This window comes from Podarcis pityusensis (assembly GCF_964106645.2).
Source record: "Podarcis pityusensis genome assembly, chromosome: 15".
NCBI classification, from domain to species: Eukaryota; Metazoa; Chordata; class Lepidosauria; order Squamata; family Lacertidae; genus Podarcis; species Podarcis pityusensis.
In genome coordinates this window covers 8,925,509-8,946,295 of record NC_138040.1, presented here as the reverse complement: position 1 = coordinate 8,946,295, position 20,787 = coordinate 8,925,509, and the positions used below count along the sequence as shown (strand labels likewise).

The 20,787-nt window shown below is 47.9% G+C and overlaps 1 protein-coding gene across 1 annotated transcript in view; it reads left to right on the top strand.

The window, feature by feature from the left end:
- MNT (MAX network transcriptional repressor) overlaps positions 1-20,787 on the top strand; it is a 63,718-nt gene that overhangs the window by 11,149 nt on the left and 31,782 nt on the right. The window contains exons 2-4 of the mRNA XM_080983024.1: positions 10,036-10,615; positions 12,959-13,000; positions 14,345-14,456. Of these exons, the coding sequence (XP_080839150.1) occupies positions 10,036-10,615; positions 12,959-13,000; positions 14,345-14,456 (734 nt within the window). The remainder of the gene's footprint in view (positions 1-10,035; positions 10,616-12,958; positions 13,001-14,344; positions 14,457-20,787) is intronic.

The window sequence follows — 20,787 nt, the reverse complement described above, 5'->3', positions numbered from 1 at the left end:
ATTCTGCTACAGTTATCACAATGACTCCCTTGGAAAACAATGGTTTAAATAAGGTCTCTACTGTTGTTGGATCTGTAGAATGGGTGCTTTTCCTTTGTAACTACTTCCTTGAGGACTTTGTGTGCTCTCAGCTTGACTGAGGCAACACCAGCCTACTTTTCAAGGTAGTTGGGAAAGAATACAACAACCTTTCATTGGCAAGGATTACAGGGAGGCAAGTCACCTACTTAGGAAAACCAGTCACACCTGAGGTCACCTTTGCGTGTGGTTGTGTGTGCTTTTCTGTTTTCCTTTTTGATGGTTGGAGGCCAATGTCCCAACTACGCTTCTGGGTGTTTCAAGGCTTCTCCCTTGAAATCTGTTTCAAAGCAGAGATTGTTCCTCAGTTCTGGGGCACCCGCCTACTGTAGCTGAGGCAAAACCCAGACAAACCGAGATGGGGGCCGCTTGAGAAACAAAGCGAAAAAACGGTGGCATGAATGCTGTTCAGCCATGGTTTTGCTGTCAGTCTTCCATCTCCCCTATCTGTAAAGTGGGAATAATGGTTATCTATGTTGCGCTTCCCTGATTCGAGGATTAACCTGTGCTCTGAGGTTCCAGAGGAGTGTTTGAAATTTGCATTTTGCACCTGGCGTCCAACCACTTGCAACCAAGTGGAGGTGTCTGGGTGCCAGGATGGCACCTGACATCTCCATCATCTGGGGATCATTGGATCTGGACACTGTTTTCACACACTAATATCCCGTCCTGTAAAATTCTATCAGTTACATTTTATCTGCACAATCGGAATGAATTTCTGGAACCAAATTGCTATTTCTGTGCAGCCTGAGCAGGAGCAGTCACCCTTAAAAAAAAAAGAGGTAGGAATAGGCCGAAATAGATGTGGACTGGATTAAGTGACTTTACTTTTTTAAGTTCTCAAAGTTCTTAATTTAGCTCAAGGTTATCATCTGAACTAGTCAGATATTTAACTGAGTATCAATCACAGTCAGTCCATCATTTGAAAAATAAGAGCTGTCTTGCCACCAAAGGGCAACTAGATACAGTGGTTAAAGGTAAAGGACCCCTGGATGGTTAAGTCCAGTCACTAATGACTCAGGGGTTGTGGTGCTCATCTCGCTTTACTGGCCGAGGGAGCCGGTGTTTGTCCACAGACAGTTTTTCCGGGTCATGTGGCCAGCGTGACTAAGCCGCTTCTGGCGAAACCAGAGCAGCGCATGGAAACGCCGTTTACCTTCCCGCCGGAGCTGTACCTATTTATCTACTTGCACTGGCATTCTTTCAAACTGCTAGGTTGGCAGGAGCTGGGACTGAGCAACGGGCGCTTACCTCGTCACGGGGATTCGAACCGCCGACCTTCCACAGCGCCACCCGCGTCCCAGATACAGTGGTACCTCAGGTTAAAAACACCTCGGGTTACAAACACTTCGGGTTACAGACTCCGCTAACCCAGAAGTAGTACCTCAGGTTAAGAACTTTACCTCAGGATGAGAACAGAAACCGCGTGGCGGTGGCAGCGGGAAGCCCCATTAGGTAAAGTGGTACCTCAGGTTAAGAATGGACCTCCGGAATGAATTAAGTTCATAACTGGAGGTACCACTGGCGACTGCGACCTTGATTTAAGGAGCCGTTTGGTGCTTAACTTACATATCTGAGTTTCTAACACTTTCCCTGAGAGGATATCCATGGGGGTGTGGTGGACCCAGCAAAGTTCTTTGCCCTGTGGTAATTGAGCAAAATTGCAGTTGTAGTGTGATCAGAGGTGATGGAGATGTTTCAGCGGCCCCTAGGCCCGGGGAGGCAGGACGGTGCTCTCCAGGTTGTTGCTGAACTACAACTCCCATCATCCCTGGCCATTGGCCATGCTGATGGGTGGTTATGGGAGGTGTAGTCTAGCAACACCTGGAGGGCCACAGGCTCCCCATCACTGCTGCAGGAGGACTGATTTCTGGGGAAATGCAAATTGCATTTTAGGAAATATTTCTCGTTGGCAATGATGACAGTTAGGTAGTTTTAGACATCTGGAAGGGACACCTGGCTTAGGCCTTCAGGGATATTAAGGGGGTGCCTCACGGCAGTGTTTTATAGCCTTGGGATTCATCCTTGCATTGTGGATAAGCAATACTGACCAGCATACCCATTTGGCAGAAAGGGGATTTGGAAGACTGATGCACAAGGCTGTGAAACCTGCAGCTGAAGAGGATGCTGAAACCAGCTCCATATCCCAAGCGCTAGCCTCTGGGTCGTCTTGCTTTTCTAATTTTAAGAGCATGTGCATCTGTATACTGGAGTTTTTATTTATTTTTCTAGCCTGAGACTAGCAATTGGATTATGTACCTGAGTTTCTAGCACTGCTTTGGCCTCATATGTTCCGACCAGGTGAGAGGGTGATTCTGTCTTTTACAGGTTTGTGTTTCTTCCCTCTCTTCTGCATGTGCTAAGGCAGCCTGGCTGCATTGCGGGGCTCTCATGCTCAGTTCTGTCGAGAGGACCCCTAGAGTTCTTCCTCATAAGTAGCACAGTTGCCCGTAGGTTGACCCGTGGTAGCCACCTGTTGAGCTGGCCACGGAATGTGACTTTGTGACGTCTTGGCGTAACTCTTTGGGTATGTTTATGTAACAGGAAGTGGGAAGAATGTTTTGGGATAGGAGCTGACTCAGTGGGTACGAGCCTCCATCTAGGTCAGGTGACGCCTACCTGAACTCCCCACCCAGCTGGGCAGGCGTGAGTCACTCCTGCGGCTAAGAGAGATCCCTAGAGCTACAGGTAGAAGACGTATCGCAGTGGTCAACCTCCAAAAACTTTCCTTCTGTGTGGCTCCTCTGTTTCCTCGAGGAAGGGAACCCTCCACTGTGACCTGAGCTGCATACACATCATACTTTTAAAGCACCCCCTCAAAAAAATAATCACGGGAATTATAGTTTCTTAAGGGTGCTGCAGTAAACTACAGTTCCCACAGTTCTTTTCTGGTGGGTGGATGGTGTGCTTTAAATGTATGGTATGCATACAGCCCTTGTTTCATTCTTGGGCAAGTTAAAATTGTCACTCACTACCAATATAAAGTGTTAGAAACTCAGATATACAGTGGTACCTCGGGTTACAGACGCTTCAGTTTACAGACTCCGCTAACCCAGAAATAGTACCTCGGGTTAAGAAATTTACCTCAGGATGAGAACAGAAGTCGCGGGGCAGTGGCAGCAGGAGGCCCCATTATCTAAAGTGGTACCTCAGGTTAAGAACAGTTTCAGGTTAAGAACGGACCTCCAGAACCCAAGGTACCACTGTACTGTATAAGCTAATCGCCAAATGGCACCTTAAACCGAGGGGACGGTCACCACAATGGAATGTCAAGGTGCCATTCCCCCCACCCCATAAGATTTATTGTTATTCTTCATTTAATTTCTATGCCACTTTATATTTTCAAGAAAACAGTCTCAAAGTGCTTTGCAACACTTTAAAACATCAAACAAAACAATCCAGGATAAAACAAATTCAAGCCTCAAGGGAAGTATTTCAGAGCCTTCTCTAAGTGGCATTTTGCTTTCCCCCATATTTATTTACCTACTTAATTTATAGAGCTGCCCTGTGGCAGAAGTACTCTAGAAAGCCAGTGGGGTGTAGTGGTTAGAGTGTCAGACTAGGACCTGGGAGATCGGGGTTCGAATCCCCAGTCAGCCATGAAGCTTGGAGTCAGTCCCAGCCTCTTAACCTACCTCACAGGGTCGTTGTAGAGATTAACTGAGGATTTCAAGATTTCTGGGAATTTTGCCTAGCTTCAAAGAACCCTTCCACCAGTCCCACCTCCTGCCCTGAGGGTTGACGCTCCTAGTCCTTAAGGCGACAGAGGAAGGTCTGGATAATTTTATATGTCAGAGACCTCTGTTGGAGCAGGATTCGCATCTGTGTATGTGTGTGTGAAGGGGATGGCGCTTGCCTACAACACCCAGTTCAGGGCTCCTTGGATCTGTCTCAGATACGGAACAAACCAGGCACATGAGGCTTGCATAACTACCGTGAGCAAAGCGTGCAACATTGCAGAATCCGAGCTTTGGGTCAGCTTTGCTGTGTGCTTCCTGACTCGCCGATGCAGTTGCATGATCCCGCAAACGGCGCAAGCGACTTAAGAGTTCAGCCGCTGGAATCCGCCCCCCTTTTCTCTCTCCCCGCCCCAGAAGCTGGCATCCCGTGCTGCAGATGCTGCATGCGACTTCATCATGAGGTCTTTTGGCCGTTCCCGGTGGTGACGTGGTGCGTCATGGGCGAGGGAGGTTCTCTCTGCCGCTTGGCTGCCGCCCAGCTGACCTGCCGTGTTGTCTTCTAAAGTGCACAGCAGGCAGACACGTGCTTGGGGGCTGGCCCCCCCCTTCCCGGTGTTTTCGAGGGAGAGGGAGCTTTTTCCGCAGCCTCTTGCGGTTGAGTAATTCTCTCGGCTCACCTGCTCCAGAACTCTGGCCTGTTTTCTCCTAGGTGGTGTGTGTGGTTTTTGGTTTTTTAGCTGCTGCGTAAATATTCCTGGGGCCGGCGAAGGGAGACGATGGCCGTCCTCTGTGCAAAGGCATTGAAAACCTTGAGCTTGGGGTGGGGGCATTAACTGTCCCCCCCCCCCATAAGCCTCTCTCTCTGGCTTCTTGGAGGCATCTTGCTTGGAAATGGGGTTGATCCTGCACTGCTTGGTTCTTGTCCACCACAAAATCACCCAGCAATAAGAATTGGCCGCAGAAGGAAGAGCAGGGTGGTTGGGTGGGTCTAGACATTTTGAATGTTTGTGTTTACATACCATGCCATCTGCACTTCATAGCGGCTTCATATCATGGCTCCCCCCCCCAAAAAAAATAATAATCCTGGGAACTGTAGTTTATTAAGGGTGCTGAGAGGAGTTAGCAAGACAACCTGTTCCCCTCACAGAGCTGCAATTTCCCAAGTGGTTTTTAACAGCCCCTCTGCCAAGGGATCTCTGGGAATTGTAGCTCTCCTGAGGGATTAGCTGGGTCCCCTAACAACTCGCAGTGCCCTTTACAAACTACAGTTCGCAGGCTTCTTTGTTAACCGCTTAAACTGGTATAATACTGCTTCAAATGTATAATGCAGATGGGGCCTAAGACTCTTAAATCAGAGGGTTTTGGGGGACAGCCGATAACCCCCTGCCCTTGTCTTCTGTCTGCTTTTGGTGTGTATTTTTTAACTGCTGTTTGCGTTTTCATGCTTTAGCTGTTAAGTATTTAATTGTACTGCTTTATATTGTTTAAAGCTGTCTCGTGGGTGCGCAGAGATGGGAAAGGTGGGGTTATAAATCTCTTCAAATGTATGGTTTTATTTGGCAAGGTGAGGCCGAGGCCGAGGCCTAGGCGATATATTGGCAGGGGACTCGGGGCTGGCTCTGCTGGGGGCAGGAGCCTTTCTGCTCCCCCGCTGAGCAGCAGGCTGGGGTCAGCTGTTTTGGCCACAGCCCCTGAGGCGCTGGGGTAAAAGCTCCTCATCTCCCATGATGAGAGCTGTGGCAGTTTGCCCAGGCATCGTGCTGACTGGGGCCAACACAGCTTTTTTCAGCTTCTGTGGTATATCGCCAAACCGCGATGTTGAAAACCCGACATTGCCCAGCCCTAGCGAGGACACCCATATCTCATTTATCGAGTTCAAGCAGTGCATTGTCAAAACACATGGCAGGCCAGTGGAGGCTGCCGAGAAAGCCACCAGGCTGAACTGGATTCCGCGGCAGCAAGGGGAACTGGTTTCACTGGTCTGTTTTCCCTGTCAGGAGAACAAAAAAGAAAGAAACGAAATGACTGTGAGGCAGAGCCTGGCTGACGTCCACCAGGCTTCGGGTCTAAAGGAGTCACAATGAATACCTCTGAGCTTATGCAGAGTGTTCTTGCCGCTCTAGGATAATTGAGTCAGACTATTGGTCCATGTAGCTCAGTGTTGTCTGCACTGACCGGCAGCAGCTCTCCAGGGCTTCAGGCAGGGGTTAGAGAAAAGGGGAATGATCTCTCTCCTCAGAGGGATAGGGTGGGGGTGGGGAGCCAGGGTGATGTGGGGAGTTATGCAGATGGTGCCTGGGTGGTTTTCCAGCCTGAGGGCCACATTCACTTCTGGGCAGCCTCTTGGAGGCCACATGGCTGAGGGTGGAGCATGAAATGCACATTTTACCTTCCTCAAATAGGCCGTTTTCTTAGCACATGTCATGTATTCCTATCTATACACTCCACCCAAGGGTGCAAAGCAGGCCCGGGAGAGGGTGCGTCTGGAAAGGGTGTGTGGGCTGGGGAGAGCCTCGGGGGCCAGGGAAAGGAGTGTGGAGGGCCACATTTGTTCCTTATACCTGGTATAAGGTATTGCGTATTTCTTATGTAGAGACAGAAATGTGATTGGCTGGACTGGATAGGCGGGGGCGGAGTCGTGTGGAAGAAGGAAGGCCAGAGGGCCAATTGCAGCAGATGTCGGGTTGGTTAGAATGGGCGGAACCAGAAATGGGTGTAAAGGGGGCGGGAATACAGATTTAATAATGAGCACTAGATGCTTGAAGTTAATGCATATTTTACTAAAAAGCCTCCCAGAGTGGCTGGGACAACCCAGTCAGATGGGCATATAAATAATAACATTCTTCTTTCTCTTCTTCTTCTTCTTGTTGTTGTTATTATTATTATTAGGCTGCCAAAGGTGAGAAATGGTGTGGGAACTATTTCCAAGACCATTGGTTGCTTAATCAGTTTGAATCTTGAGTGTATTTTTTAAAAACTTGGTTAAATGGGGGGGGGGGTGGATAAGTTTCATTCTTATGGTTTTGCTTCTTTGCCTTACGTTGGAGTTGTTAATTTGTTGTTTATTGGGGCTGTTTTAATCATTTGTGTATATTATAGTATCTTCGCGCCCCCTCCCCTTTAAATCTTTATTGCTTTGGTGGCCACTCTGGGATTTAAAAGAAATTGAAGAGCAGGCTACAAATGCTGTAAATAGGCAAATAAATAAAGTATCGGAGCGTCGTCATAAAGATTTGAGGAGCTGGGTATACCAATAAAGTCGAAATAATGGGCAGGAAAGATGCCTTTAGGAGAGGAAAAGAGCAGCCACTGTCTGCCTCTGGCCGCAACATTTGACTCCTACCCTTAGTCAAGTTTATTGCATTTGTTTTTCTTCAGGGTGAGGCAGCTCTGAGTTGTTTTATAAGTGTAAACTCTTTGCGGTCTGTGACCTATGGGTCCTCCCCTCACTTGTGAGTGTTACTCTGTTAAAAAAACTGCCCCCTCGTGCATGTATACCACTCCATAAATAATATTCAGCCTTTGAAATCTTCAATCTTTTAAGACCCACTTTTAACCCATTTGGAGACTCATTTCTTAACGTTCCTGGCAGTCACGTTTCTGGGGACGCGGGTGGCGCTGTGGTCTAAACCACTGAACCTTGAGCTTGCCGGTCGGGAGGTCGGCGGTTCGAATCCCCGCGACGGGGTGAGCTCCTGTTGCTTGGTCCCTGCTCCTGCCAACCTAGCAGTTCGAAAGCACGTCAAAGTGCAAGTAGATAAATAGGTACCGCTCCGGCGGAAAGGTAAACGGCGTTTCCATGCGCTGTTCTGGTTTCGCCAGAAGCGGCTTTTACACATGACCCGGAAAAACTGCGGACAAACGGCAGCTCCCTCGGCCAATAAAGTGAGATGAGCGCCGCAACCCCAGAGTCATTTGCGACTGGACTTAACTGTCAGGGGTCCTTTACCTTTACCACGTTCCTGTCACAACCCACTTTGGATTAGGCCATGACCCACTGGTGCGTACTGACCCACCAGTTGAGGACCAGTGCAGTAAACATTTTTTTCAGCCAGGGGGGGCGCAGTTTGGGGTGAGCAAGCTTGGGGCCGGGTGCAGGGTGGCAAACTTGAATAACATATTTGTGGGGGGGGGGGGCAAGTAAGCCCTGCCTGCATAATTGATCACAATACCCAGCACAGAATATCCTGATGAATGACAGGATAGAGATGATATAAATATGGTAAAGGGCCTAATGGGTATTTTATTTTTCTCTCTTTCTCTCCCCCCCCCCATTTTTATTTTTGGGTTTTTTAAATTGTTCTTCTTATTCTTGTTCGGTAGACCAGTTTGATTCTTACTGTATTTTATGTCGAAAATTCACATTATTAAAAATAACAAGGTGCAGCATGCTCACACCATTTGAATTGCAATGCCTATCCACCTGGGGGGGGGGGCTGGCCCCCTCAAATGTTGTGGAGGCCGAAGGGACCTCAGCCCCTAGGAGTTGACTCCTATGGCCGGGCACCAGTAGGCCTAGCGGTGGGAGGAAGAAGAGGTGTCCGCCATGTTTTCCTATGGCACAAAGATCTGGGGGTTGGTGTTTTTTTTTTTTACGCCCCCCCCTAAAAAAACACACCTCTCTATCCTCATCCAGGCTAGCAAGAGACACCATCGCAGTTTGGGGACACATTCCCAGACAGGCAGAAGTGCCTGAGGAGAGCGCAGAGCAGGGCCACAGAGTGGTGTGAACTTGGGGAAAGGAAGCAATGAGGGATCTCAGGGCCTGGAGGGGGGCCATTTTGTGCCCTGGGCCCGAGACCCTCCACCTTTGCGATGAACGGACCTTGGAGAGAAACGCTCTAGTTCCTATTAATCGTAAGAGTCGGAAAGGGTCCGCAGGGGTCACCAGCCAGGTCGCAAGGTGGTTAGATTGGTCTCAACTAGGGCCAGAGTCTTTTCAGTACTGGCCCCGACTTGGTGAAACGCTCTGTCACAAGAGACTAGGGCCCTGCGGGACTTGACATCTTTCCGCAGGGCCTGCAAGACAGAGCTGTTCCACCTGGCCTTTGGTTCGGACTCAGTCTGACCCTTATGATTCCCTCCCCTTATGGTTTTGATCTATGGGCTACTTTTAAAATGAGGCTGCATTTTAAATTGCATTTTAACTTGTATTTTAAATTGGTTCCCCCCCCCCCCCATTACGTTTTTACTGTAATTTTACTGGTGTCAGCCCCCCTGAGCCCGGCTCTGGCTGGGGAGGGCGGGGTATAAATAAAATTTATTATTATTGTTGTTGTTGTTAGAAATTAGCCAGGTGTGTTTTGCAACCGGCGCGGGTCCAATGGCGACCCCATGGAGATCTCTGGGTACCAAGTTGGCAGATTACATCTCCATCTGGTCAGCCTCTCCAGCTTTCTTGAGCCAGTAAGCAGAAGAGATGACTGTGTTTATATACCACTTCCCTCCCCACCTCAGGAGTACATGGTTCAGCTCCCTCCTCAGTTATAACCCCTACGACGGTCCTGTGAGGTAGATTACGAGGCTGTGACTGACGGCAAGCATCGTGATGGGAGTGGGGATTCGAACCCGGACCTCCCGGGTCCCAGTCTGACACTCTAACCCAGAGCTTTCAAAACATTTCACGCCGCTGACACCCTTTTTAGACCTGCGTCATTTCGTGACACAGTCGTTCAGTTTAACTAGCAAACTGGAGGTTAAACTAATGCCTTTCCAGCCCCGGGAGGAGCATTTGCTCAGCCAATACACAGTTTGGAAAGCTCTGCTCTAACCACTGCACCACACTGCCTTCCTAGAGTCGTCCTCCTACGGGGCAGCTATGTAAATTAAGTAGGTTTGATTCTGGGTTTTTTAATTAAATGCGCTGTAAACCACTTTGAGATTTTTCTTTTTCTTTTAAAATCTAAAGCGGTATAGAAATGAAACGCAATAACAACAAATCCCAGTGGGAGTGGGGGGAAAGGCGCCTAGACATTTGGTTGTGGTGACCGCAGCCTAGGCTTTAAGGTGCCATTTGGCGATTAGTGCATATACCGTATTTTTCCTTGTATAGGACTAGTTGTTGTTTTTTGAAAAATTAATCTTAAAAATTGGGGTCGTCCTGGATACAATTTCCCCTCATTTTCTCAATTTGGAGTCCCAAAAGAGTGGGGGCGTCTTAAACATGGAAAAATACAGTATCTTATAACACGGAGACCCTCGCTCTGCAGGAACAAATGTCTGTCGATAATGACCGTGGTTCTTTCTCTCTCTTTCCCCCCCTTCCCTTCCCGAACAGAGGAGAACGAGAAGCACGAAAAGCTACGCTTGGAGCGCGAACAGGAGCAGAAGAAGGCCAGCGTGCCTAGGGTTAACCATGTCGCTCGCCCCGAGGAGCCCCGCCTCGAAATGGCGGCCGTGCCCTTGTCTCCGCCCGCCCCGCCTCCGCCCCCTCCCCCGCCGCTGGCAGCCCCCATCTCCGTCATCCCCATCCCCGTGGTCACAAGCCCCGCCCCTCCGGCAGCGCACAACGCCTTGTCCCCGCCTCTCATCCACCGCCACCAGCCGCTCATGAGCGCTCCCGGCCTGGGCAAGGAGCCGCCCCTGGCAGCCCCCGTCATCCAGAAGACCGGCCCCTCGCTTCTTCCGGACATCAAGGCCCCCACGCCCCCTTGCAGCAGCCCGAAGCAGCAGCAGCAGCTGCCTCACTATGCCACGCCGGTGCTGGCCATCTCGCAGCACCACATGGTCCAGCAGCCGATCCAGCCCCAGCCTCCCCCTCTGCAGCCCCACCAGCCCCACCACCAGCCCCTCGGCGTCAAGCTGGCTCCCTCGTCGGAGGACGTCAAGCCCAACGAGCAGAAGAAAAGGCCCGGAGGGTGAGTGTGGGGTCGCTGGGGGCAGCTATGGTGGAAAGGGGACCCACTCAGGAACCATTAAGTCCAACCCTCTGCAGTGCCCGGGATCCTGCCTTGTTTTGTGTAGAACATTCCCATCCACCACAAAAATAAAATAAAATAAAATAAAATAATAAAAAATAAAGATTAAATTAAATTAAATTAAAAATAAAATTAACAAAAATCCACTGGGCCATTTGCAACGGCTCCACATATGAAGAGGGGGGAATGAGGGGTGCTTGGCTCAGAAAGGCTCTCATCTGTGCAGCTTGTCTCAAGTTGCATCTTGCTGTCTTTCCAGCATCAGGCAAAGACTTCAAAATACCGTATTTTTCGCCCTATAAGACGCACTTCCCCCTCCTAAAAAGTAAGGGGAAATGTGTGTGTGTCTTACGGAGCAAATGCAGGCTCCATGGCTTCAGCGAAAGCAACCCGAAGCTTCCGGAGCGCAGCGGGAGCTCCCGCTGCGCTCCGGAGGCTTCGCGTTGCTTTCGCTGAAGCCAGGAGAGCAAGAGGGATCGGTGCGCATTGATCCCTCTTGCTCTCCTGGCTTTGCTTCGCTGGAGAGGCGCTGCGCAGCTTTCCCTCTCTGCGCAGCACCCCTTCAGCAAAGCGGAAGGAGAAATGGAAGGGGCTCCGCTTCTCCTGCCGCTTCACTGAAGGGGCGCTGCGCAGAGAGGGAGAGAATATTTTTTTTCTTGTTCTCCTCCTCTAAAACTAGGTGCGTCTTATGGTCGGCTGCATCTTATAGAGCAAAAAATACAGTAGTAATAATAATAATTCCCTGGTCCTTCTGAGGGCCGTTCTTCTGGTTTTCATGCTGTGAGGTTTTTCTTTCGCTTTGCTAATTATTTAAATAAATAAAAAGGAATGCTATTTGAGACCCTGTAGATCTGCTGCAGGTGGGCATAGATAGCCAGTGAAGCGGGTGGACCAGTGGTTTGGCTTGACCAAAGGCAAGCGTTTGTGTTTGGGAGACCGCATGCTTTGCATTCAGTCGCTCCCAGGTTCAAGTTTGCACATCCCCAGTGGAAATCGGGAACTGTGGACCAGTTGCCAAGAAGCGACTACCAACTATGATGGCAGTGTTCTGCCTCTGCCGTTGGAGGCAATATGCTTCTGAATGCAGCAAACCGCAGGAAGGCACAGCACTGTTGTGCATGTCGGCTTCCCTTAAATGGCCACCATGAGGACAGGATGCTGGGATACCGGGGCCATCAGCTTGATGCAACTAGGCTCTTCTTACATTCCTGGGGAAATACCTCCAGTAGAACGCTTGGAAGAGCCGAATACACTTTTCTGCAGGCCAATGGAAAGAGGGATGGCTTGTTAAACTACTCTGGGAATTGTAGCTCTGTGAAGTGGATAGGAGCCTCCTCACGACCCACTGCACCCTTAGCAAACTACATTTCCCAGGATTCCTTGGGGGAAGCCATGCCTGTTTAAAGTGGCTTCCTTGTGCTTTAAATATATTGTGAGGGCAGATCCATTGAAAGGGGTGGATTTAAGTTAGTTGGGTCCCAGCAATTTCTTCTTTGAGGAGGAGGAATATTGGGTACATCCAGTATCTGTAAAATAGAAGAAGACCAAGCCATTCAATTGAAGACTGTATCACCTACAGCACGAGACGATGCTGTTTGCCTCGTTCGTCTGAATGCAAACTGTTGCATTAGGGAACTTCTCTTCATGCCCGCCCCCCCAGTAAAAATGACCCAAAATTGTGCAGCAAGTGGGTCGTGTTGCTACTTTTCTGTGCTGCAGACAAAGCCCAGCCCTTCGGGTTCAGTGTGGAGATTTGTTAAGCAGCATGTGTTTCCCTCAGCAGGTTGACTGCAAACAGATGCATTTGTTGCCACGACAACAGGGGATGTGACAATCGGGGTGCCACGCAAGCCTTGTGTGCCTGTGAAAACATGGGCTGTGGGACTGGGAGGGTGTCTTCTGCTCCAAAGGACCCTGGGTTCAAGGATCAGAAGGAATAATTTGAGTGAAGCGCATTAGCTTGTTACACATAGGAATGTGTAAAATTGTTTTTGTGCGAGAGAGATGGCGTGTGAGAGAGAAAGAGAGAGAGAGCGAGAGAGAGAGTTTTATCCTTATTCCAAAGAATTCCTTCCATGTCTATATGTTCTGGCTTTGTTCCAGCCCCTAATAGCAAGTCAGCATGCCTAAATTGATCTGCAAAGCCTTTGCAACAGCTGGCTCTCTTAAACCCCCCCCCCCAAATCTCCATTTGCAAACTTTTAGGTTTAAGCGCAGAGCTCTTCTGAAACCTGGTGCTGATGGTGAATTTTTATATATTTTTCTTCTTCTTTTGGACTTTAGGGTTGGCACCAGGGAAGTCCATAATAAATTGGAGAAAAACAGGTATGTAGCTTTTGAAAAAAAAAAAGAATGCAAAATGATAACCGGTTTTGCACGTAACCAGTGGACTGTTTGGGTCGGCTGGAGGTTAGACCAGGGTGGGGGCATTCCAGCTGTTGTTCCAGGGGACACAGAGGTTTCCCAGGGAGGTCGGTTATGGTAGGCGAGATTCTCTGATTTTTAAAAAGGGGAGGAAATCAATTCAGACACTGTGCCAAACCACTGGTTTCACTAACCATAGTTCAGAACCCAAACAATGGTTTGTTTTTTCCCCAGATGGGCAGCAGGCAAACCAGGGTACCAAAGCTGCCTGGCGCTGCTTTTGCTATTCCACCTGCTCAGCATTCCAGGTTGTAGCTGGTTTGTCAGTAGCAATGCCACACCAAACCATCATGAGCACACAATATGATTTATTAACAGTGGCTTCCTGCAATTCTAGTTTGCTGTATGATTTCCAGGCATGGTTTAATCATGTCAAATCCCAGGACAAACCACGGTTTGCAAACCCACTTTGAACCACGTTTTCTGGTGCTGGTTGCTGGCTTGTCAGTTTGGTCGTCACACCCAACCATAATTATGGGGGGGGGCATGTGTTTCTGCAGAATTTAGCAGGGGGGCAGGCAAAATTAAATACTGAAAGGTGGGAGTAGGCCAGTTTCTCACCAAAATAAATAAAAGTGCCTCATATCTCAGGCTCTACAAGTGCTCCTTTAAAAAACTATTAAAACTGGAGATTATGGTTTGTTCTCAGACGGTGGGAAACTGCCCCTTTCTCCCTCTGCGGATGCCCATTAAACACTGACTTCTTATGTTTTTCAAATTTTCAAGGAGAAAGCACTTGCTAATGCACTTTTTTTTATATATCTTACCTAGGTAAGACCTGTGGAGACAAAAGTAATTTGTATGGGTGAGGGTATTTTGCAGTGCTATTTTTTCTAGAAAAAGAGGTGCCAGAACTCACCATGAACACCTTGTTCTCTTATAATGGTGATGGCGCCCACCTGAGAGGTGCTGGAACTGAGTTCTGGCTGAAAAAAAGCCCTGGTGTTTTATACCTGTTCTGGCACTGCAGTTTCACTGCACCGCACTGCGGGCCACTGGGTAGACCTGCTGTCCAGAGCAGGTACAAAAATCTTAGTTGCTGTACACATGCTATCCCTTGGCCAGTCGCTCCCTGGAATTGGTTAAACTTCGGTTTCCAGCATCTGTCTGGTGGGTGCCATGTTGGAAAAGCCTGCCTTAGGCTTGCATCAGTGGGTTTCCTTGATCCGCTGTGACGGTGCACCCTCCCACCTTGCTCATAGTGTCCTTTGACCGAGGGGGTGACTTTGGGATTTGTTTCTGTAGACGTGCCCATTTGAAAGAATGCTTTGAAACCCTTAAGCGGAACATCCCCAACGTCGACGACAAGAAAACCTCAAACCTCAGCGTCCTAAGGAGTGCCTTGAGATATATCCAGGTAGGGGCCAGAAAAAGATATGTGTATGTATGTGTGCTTATTTCATTTATGGCTAGTTCTTTTCATATATGCCTTCCTGAACCTTCAGATTACCATTGCAGCCTGTTCTCCACATTTCCCCACCCATTGAGGTGAGGCTGGGGATTATTAAGGACGGGGTCTTCTCTGTGGTGGCACCCTGATTGTGCATGGTTTTCACCAGTGAGGCCCACATGGTGCCTTTGTTAGAATCTTTTGGGCATCAGGTGCCCAATTCTCCCAGGCCTTTTAGGGCATTTCAGTTCTTGGAAATATTTTAATTCCTTCCTTCCTCCTCCTCAAACCCCCCCCCCCCCCCAGTCTCTGTGCTGGATTTTGTCCTGAAATTGCTGTTTTCCTTCATCTTATGCTGCTTTGTGATAGTTTGGGGCTGGTTTATGTGCTGGTTTATGTGTTTTTGATCTGGTTATTTTCCTCAGTTACACTTGTATTACTGTTGGTGTTCCAATCTTTGTGGGGGGGTGTTGCTTTGCTTGTCCCTGCTCTTACATGTGGGGAACAAACCACAATTCCAGTTGTGAACACAATGCTGAGCCAAGGCCTGTGATTTATGTCCTCGGGTGGCGCTGTGGGTTAAACCACAGAGCCTAGGATTTGCCAATCAGAAGGTCGGTGGTTCGAATCCCCGCGACGGGGTGAGCTCCCGTTGCTCGGTCCCTGCTCCTGCCAACCTAGCAGTTCAAAAGCACGTCAAGTGCAAGTAGATAAATAGGTACCGCTCCGGCGGGAAGGTAAACGGCGTTTCTGTGCGCTGCTCTGGTTCGCCAGAAGCGGCTTAGTCATGCTGGCCACATGACCTGGAAGCTGTACGCCGGCTCCCTCGGCCAATAAAGCGAGATGAGCGCCGCAACCCAAGAGTCGGCCACGACTGGACCTAATGGTCAGGGGTCTTACCCCCCACCCCACTCAATAACGGAGAAGCTAAACAGCCCAGGTTGGCATATTTGCAGCAAGCCATTAACTGTGGTTTACCGTAACGTGGAAACTGAGTCTCTGAGATGCCTCTTAACTATGGTTTATCCATTTAGACATTGCTAAACGGTAGATGGTATAAACCATTGGTTTGCAAACCCTGCTTCAAACCATTGCTGCTGATCAAGAAAGATGGTTTAAGCTTTCTTCACCATCGTCTGGGGGTGATGCCTAAATTCTGCCACATCTATGCACATCCAGACATGCATGTTTTTGTTAACGTTGCCAGGTTGCTGTTCTGCTTTCTGATACATTGAGTTGGATTTAACCACGGACAAACCCACCGAGAGATTCCGTGGTGGTGAATCCTCCTAAAAGTTTGGGGTGTTGTTGTTTTTTTGCAGGGGGCAATGTGTTTGGAGAGGGTAGGTGGCTGGTGGCTGAGTCTGTGCTGTGGTCTAGCTGATGAAGTCCTACGGCAATGAGTCAGAGGGCAGACGAGGGTCCCAGCTCATGCTTGATGGAAAAAGCTGAGCATTGGGATTGTACTATAGTAGGCAGCACTGTTGGTGTTGGGGAACATGCCCATTTCATTCTTGGAGCAAGGATATGCAGTGCTCATCTACTGCAGCGGTTCATTGCAGCTTGTGCATGGTCTTAGAAACTGCTGTCCATGCCACCTGTCCTGGGAGAGCTGCTAGAGGTGACTGCAGGACCAGCAAGGTGTTTCCTGCCTCTCTGGCCAACTTCACGCTGTTGACAGCATCTTCCTGTTTCTTGGGGGGTGGGCGGCTTCCTGTCTGCTTTGGTTTGGACGCTCCATTTTCTAACTGGGAGCACAGGGAGCTGACGTGAGAACCTTCCTTCAAAAACTGGGGGTTGTTTCCATGCAGTTGCAGTTGCAGATGGTAAGGCTGTGTTTTATTCCACTTTCCGGGGCAGTAATACTTCTGGATTCCAGTTGCTAGAAACTCACAGGTGAGCAGAGTGCTGTTGTTGCTTGCAGGATTTCTCTAGGCATCCGGTTGGCTGCTATCAGAACTGGATGGGCCATTGGCCTCATCTGGCAGCTCTCTTCTTATGTTCTTACGTATTAGCAAATGGAGAACCGTCTGTGGTTGGCAAGCAGGCATCCTGCACTGAAGTGTTGGTGTGGGAGTGGACATCCTAAAAGGAAGATATGGGAATGACATCTCTTCCATTGGCCCAGCGTGGCAGCAAACATTTGTGAACCCCAGATGTTGTTGGGAGCCCCAAATCCTATCCATCCTAGCCAGCATGGCTGATGGCCGAGGATTATTGGTGATTAATATCCTTTGAGTTTTTATAGACTTTACCTTTATCACCTTTAATACTTGGGATAAATGCCTTAATCTGCTTTTGTTTTAAATGATTGGACAATTTTTTTCCTGGTCTTTCACCACTCTCCCAGTATTTCTGTCTTACACAGGCGAGCATAAATTCTTATTTGCTGGGACAGTGTATTATTTAGTTCAAATATCCTTTTTGTATTTCCTTATCTATCGTGGTGGTTGGATTCTTGTCCATTTGAGCCGCAAGATCTTTAAGTTCTTCTTTCAACAGTTCCCCCCTCCCTTTGATTCTTTATTTTTATACGACGGGTGTCCAGTTATTTGACCACAGATAAATGCTTTAGATGCTTCCCATTCAACTATTCAGGCAGAGGTTTATGGGGGTTGTTAGTCCAGCCACAGGTTCTGCTCTCACCAAAGGTTCACCTAAAAGAGAAGTTGCTGTGCTAGGTGGTCTTTTCCTTGCTGCGATCCTGCAGGACTCTTCTCCCATTGTGGGGTCAAGCAAGGGGGGCTGCACTGCAGTAGAGGCAGACCATTATCGTTCTGGCTTGATACCCAGCTGCTTCTTATAACCAGGGGAAACTCCAGGTGGGAAGTGGAGGTCCATAAATGCCAATGGAAAGCAGAGGATGCAATCTGTTCCTCTCCCTGTTGCACTAGGGAGCAGAACTCACAGTTTTGACGTCATAGGCCTGGATGCTGCAGGCAATGCAAACCAGCACGTTCCATGAATGTAGATTTCCATCACTGGGCAACTGCCAGTCCCTCACAGGGCTCTTTTAGACTATGTGAATCCCCTTGTGAATGTATATTTTGGTCTCTCTCCCTGCCCCAGCTAGCTGGCTGTTCCAAAATGTTGGTGCCGTCCTTTGCTGTGCTTGCATCTCATCCTCCTTTCCCAGCTGTGACAATCAGCATCTTACTATTCCCCCAACGGCGACGGAGCTCTCTCTCTCTCTCTGCTGGAGATGAGCAGCAGAGAAAATTGGAGCCGGTGTCCTCAGATGCCTAGCAGACGTAATCCACGTGTTCAGCAAGCCAAAATATAATCCTTGCAGCAGCAAAAGCCATTTTCCATTCCCCCCGCCTCCTCCAACCCCCTTTGCTTTTCCATCATCCAGTTTCGGCTCGTTTCCGCATCGCAGGGGATGAAGCCAAATTCCTTGCGATGTGCAGCCTCGTAATTTTAGGTTGTGAGCCCCAAGTATCCCTCAAGGAACTGGGGGCGGGGGACACACGACAAGAGCTTTGTTTGGGAGTTCATCCGTTGGTCACGGAGATAGCAATCGCTAGTCAAATCTTCTAGACAGCTACCGTTCCCTGTAGCTGAAGGGAGGGGCGGCCCCTTTCAGCACGGGTTTCTTCCTGCTGACTGGGCACTGGGCTTTGGAAAGAGAGGGGAAAAGGCAGCAGTTTCTGCATGTGCTTTAGAGGGAAGTGAGGGGCAGATGGGGCTCATCCACCTGGAAAGGTAGCCCACCTAGGAGAAGGAAAACTCTGATCCTAAACCTCCACTGCCTTACGGCGATACTCATTTGTGAGAAAGCCTTCGGGAGCAAACTCTGAGGAAAAACCCATACCTTCTGTCTTGTGGGGAGAAGAAAAGGCTAAGGAAACCCTACACCAATCTGAAGAGGAGTCCCTAAGACAGTTGGATGGTGCCTTGCACACCTCCTTCCAGCAATTCCTGCAGCCAAGCCAGTGCCAAGCATACTGCTCTGCATTCCTTTGGACCACGTCAGCGAGTCTGAGAGGGGTGTCTTGTTGTCTGGACAGCCCAGGACCTATATACGCACTGCCCAGGCTTGCACCCTGGAGAGGCCACTTTGCTGCTGCTAATGCAGCAGAAACAACATGGGAGCAGTTAATGTTTTACCGGTTTCTGCAGCCACAGCAGGTGCTGTGATTCTCCGGCGGTTTGACTTCACCCCCAGAGGTGCACCCCATTGTCTCTTGAGACAGATGGAGGCCAATCACATGTGCACAGGCTGTGGTGCTGCTGGGTGAATTCTGCTTTCTGAGAATCCCGAGCTTTCCATAGAGCTCCAAAAGTTCCTAGCCCTTATGGCTGTGACAGTATTGCGGTGGCTGCTAACTGACCATCCTTCTGTTAAACGGATGACTGTGTTAGATTAATGGTGATTCATCAGCAGGCACTCTTAGCGGGAGATGGTCTCTCATGATAGCAAGGAATATTTTCTCTCTCACTTTTGGAATGTGCTACCCATCAGAGCTTGGGGAAAAGGTGTGTCCTCATTCTCATGATACAGTCAGCATGAGTGAACACACGTCTTGTACACATTTGCTTGATCATGTGCGCTTTGCTCTTACACATGTTTGTGCAGAGCTCCTTTTATTTTATTTTTTTTTAATATATATTTATTCAAGTTTTTCAATACATAAACATATTTAAACAAATAACATTGATTATTTGACATCTTTTCATCATTACTTTGGACTCCCCCACGCCTCCCGCACACACTTACATCGTTAAAGAATTATTTCCAAACAAATTATCATTTTGTTCATAATCTTGGATTTGATCATTAGTGTATAGTTTAAACTTAAGTCTAATTTAGTGGTAGACAATTACTTCTACTCTGACATCCCAATCAACATTCAGCCAAATTACAATACTTTTGCAGATAAGTCTTGAATTTCTTCCAGTCTTCTTCCATCCTCTCTTCTCCCAAGTCTCGAATTCTGCCGGTCATCTCAGCTAATTGCATATAGTCCATCAGCTGCATCTGCCATTCTTCCAGCGTAGGTAGATTTTGAGTTTTCCAGTTCTTAGCAATCAGTATCCTTGCTGCCGTTGTTGCATATATGAAAAATGTTCTGTCCTTCTTTAACACACTCTGGCCGACAATGCCCAAGAGGAAGGCCTCTGGTTTCTTAGTAAAGGTGTACCTAAACACCTTTTTTAACTCATTATATATCATCTCCCAAAAGGCCTTTACTCTCGGGCAAGTCCACCAGAGGTGAAAAAAAGTTCCTTCATTTTCCTTACATTTCCAACATTTATTGTCAGACGAATGGTATATTTTGGCCAATTTGACTGGGGTCATGTACCATCTATATATCATTTTCATTACATTTTCCTTCAAAGCATTACATGCAGTGAAGTTCAGCCCAGAGGTCCATAACCTTTCCCAGTCTTCAAACATAATATTATGCCCAATATCCTGTGCCCATTTTATCATTACCGATTTGACCATTTCGTCTTGTGTGTTCCATTTCAGCAACAAATTATACATCTTTGAAAGTACTTTAGTCTTAGGTTCTAACAGTTCAGTTTCCAACTTTGACTTCTCCACCTGGAATCCTAACTTTTTGTCATTTTTAAATACTTCTTTAATCTGAGCATAGTGTAACCAGTCTCGCACTTTATCTTTCATTTTCTCTAAACTCTGCAATTTCCAATTGTTACCATCTCTTTCTAATATCTCCCAATATTTTGGCCAATTGGCCTCCATATTGGCTCTTTTTCGGGCCTTAGCCTCTAGGGGTGACAGCCACCTCGGAGTTTTATTCTCCAATAAGTCTTTGTATCTTATCCAGACATTAAATACTGCAGAGCTCCTTTTAGACTGGGAACTCTTTTTTCCAGGATTTCCAGTTGCAGTTTATTTATTTATTTTCCATAATTTATATTAAATTTTCTGTTTTACATTTTAGAATATTCATTTAAACAACCTTAAAATATCAATGACTTCATTTCTCCTCTTTCCATGGTTCATTTTGCATAACATAAATCCAGGCATATTCTGTATAAAATAAACCATTCAGTATTCCATTACTACATCCATAAAAACTTATTTACACTGTTGAATTTATCTTAATGCTGCCCACGTTTTCAAAAATACACAATTTCCTCCCATATATTCATAAACGTTTTCCAATTTTCTTTTAACAAATGTTCTTCTTGTTCTCTTATTCTATATGTTAGGTCCGCAAACTGCACATATCCCATCAGTTTAAGTTGCCATTCTTCCTTAGTTGGGACTTTGCTCGTTTTCCATATTTGGGCTAATGAAACGCCAGTTGCAGTTTAGAGATCCCTA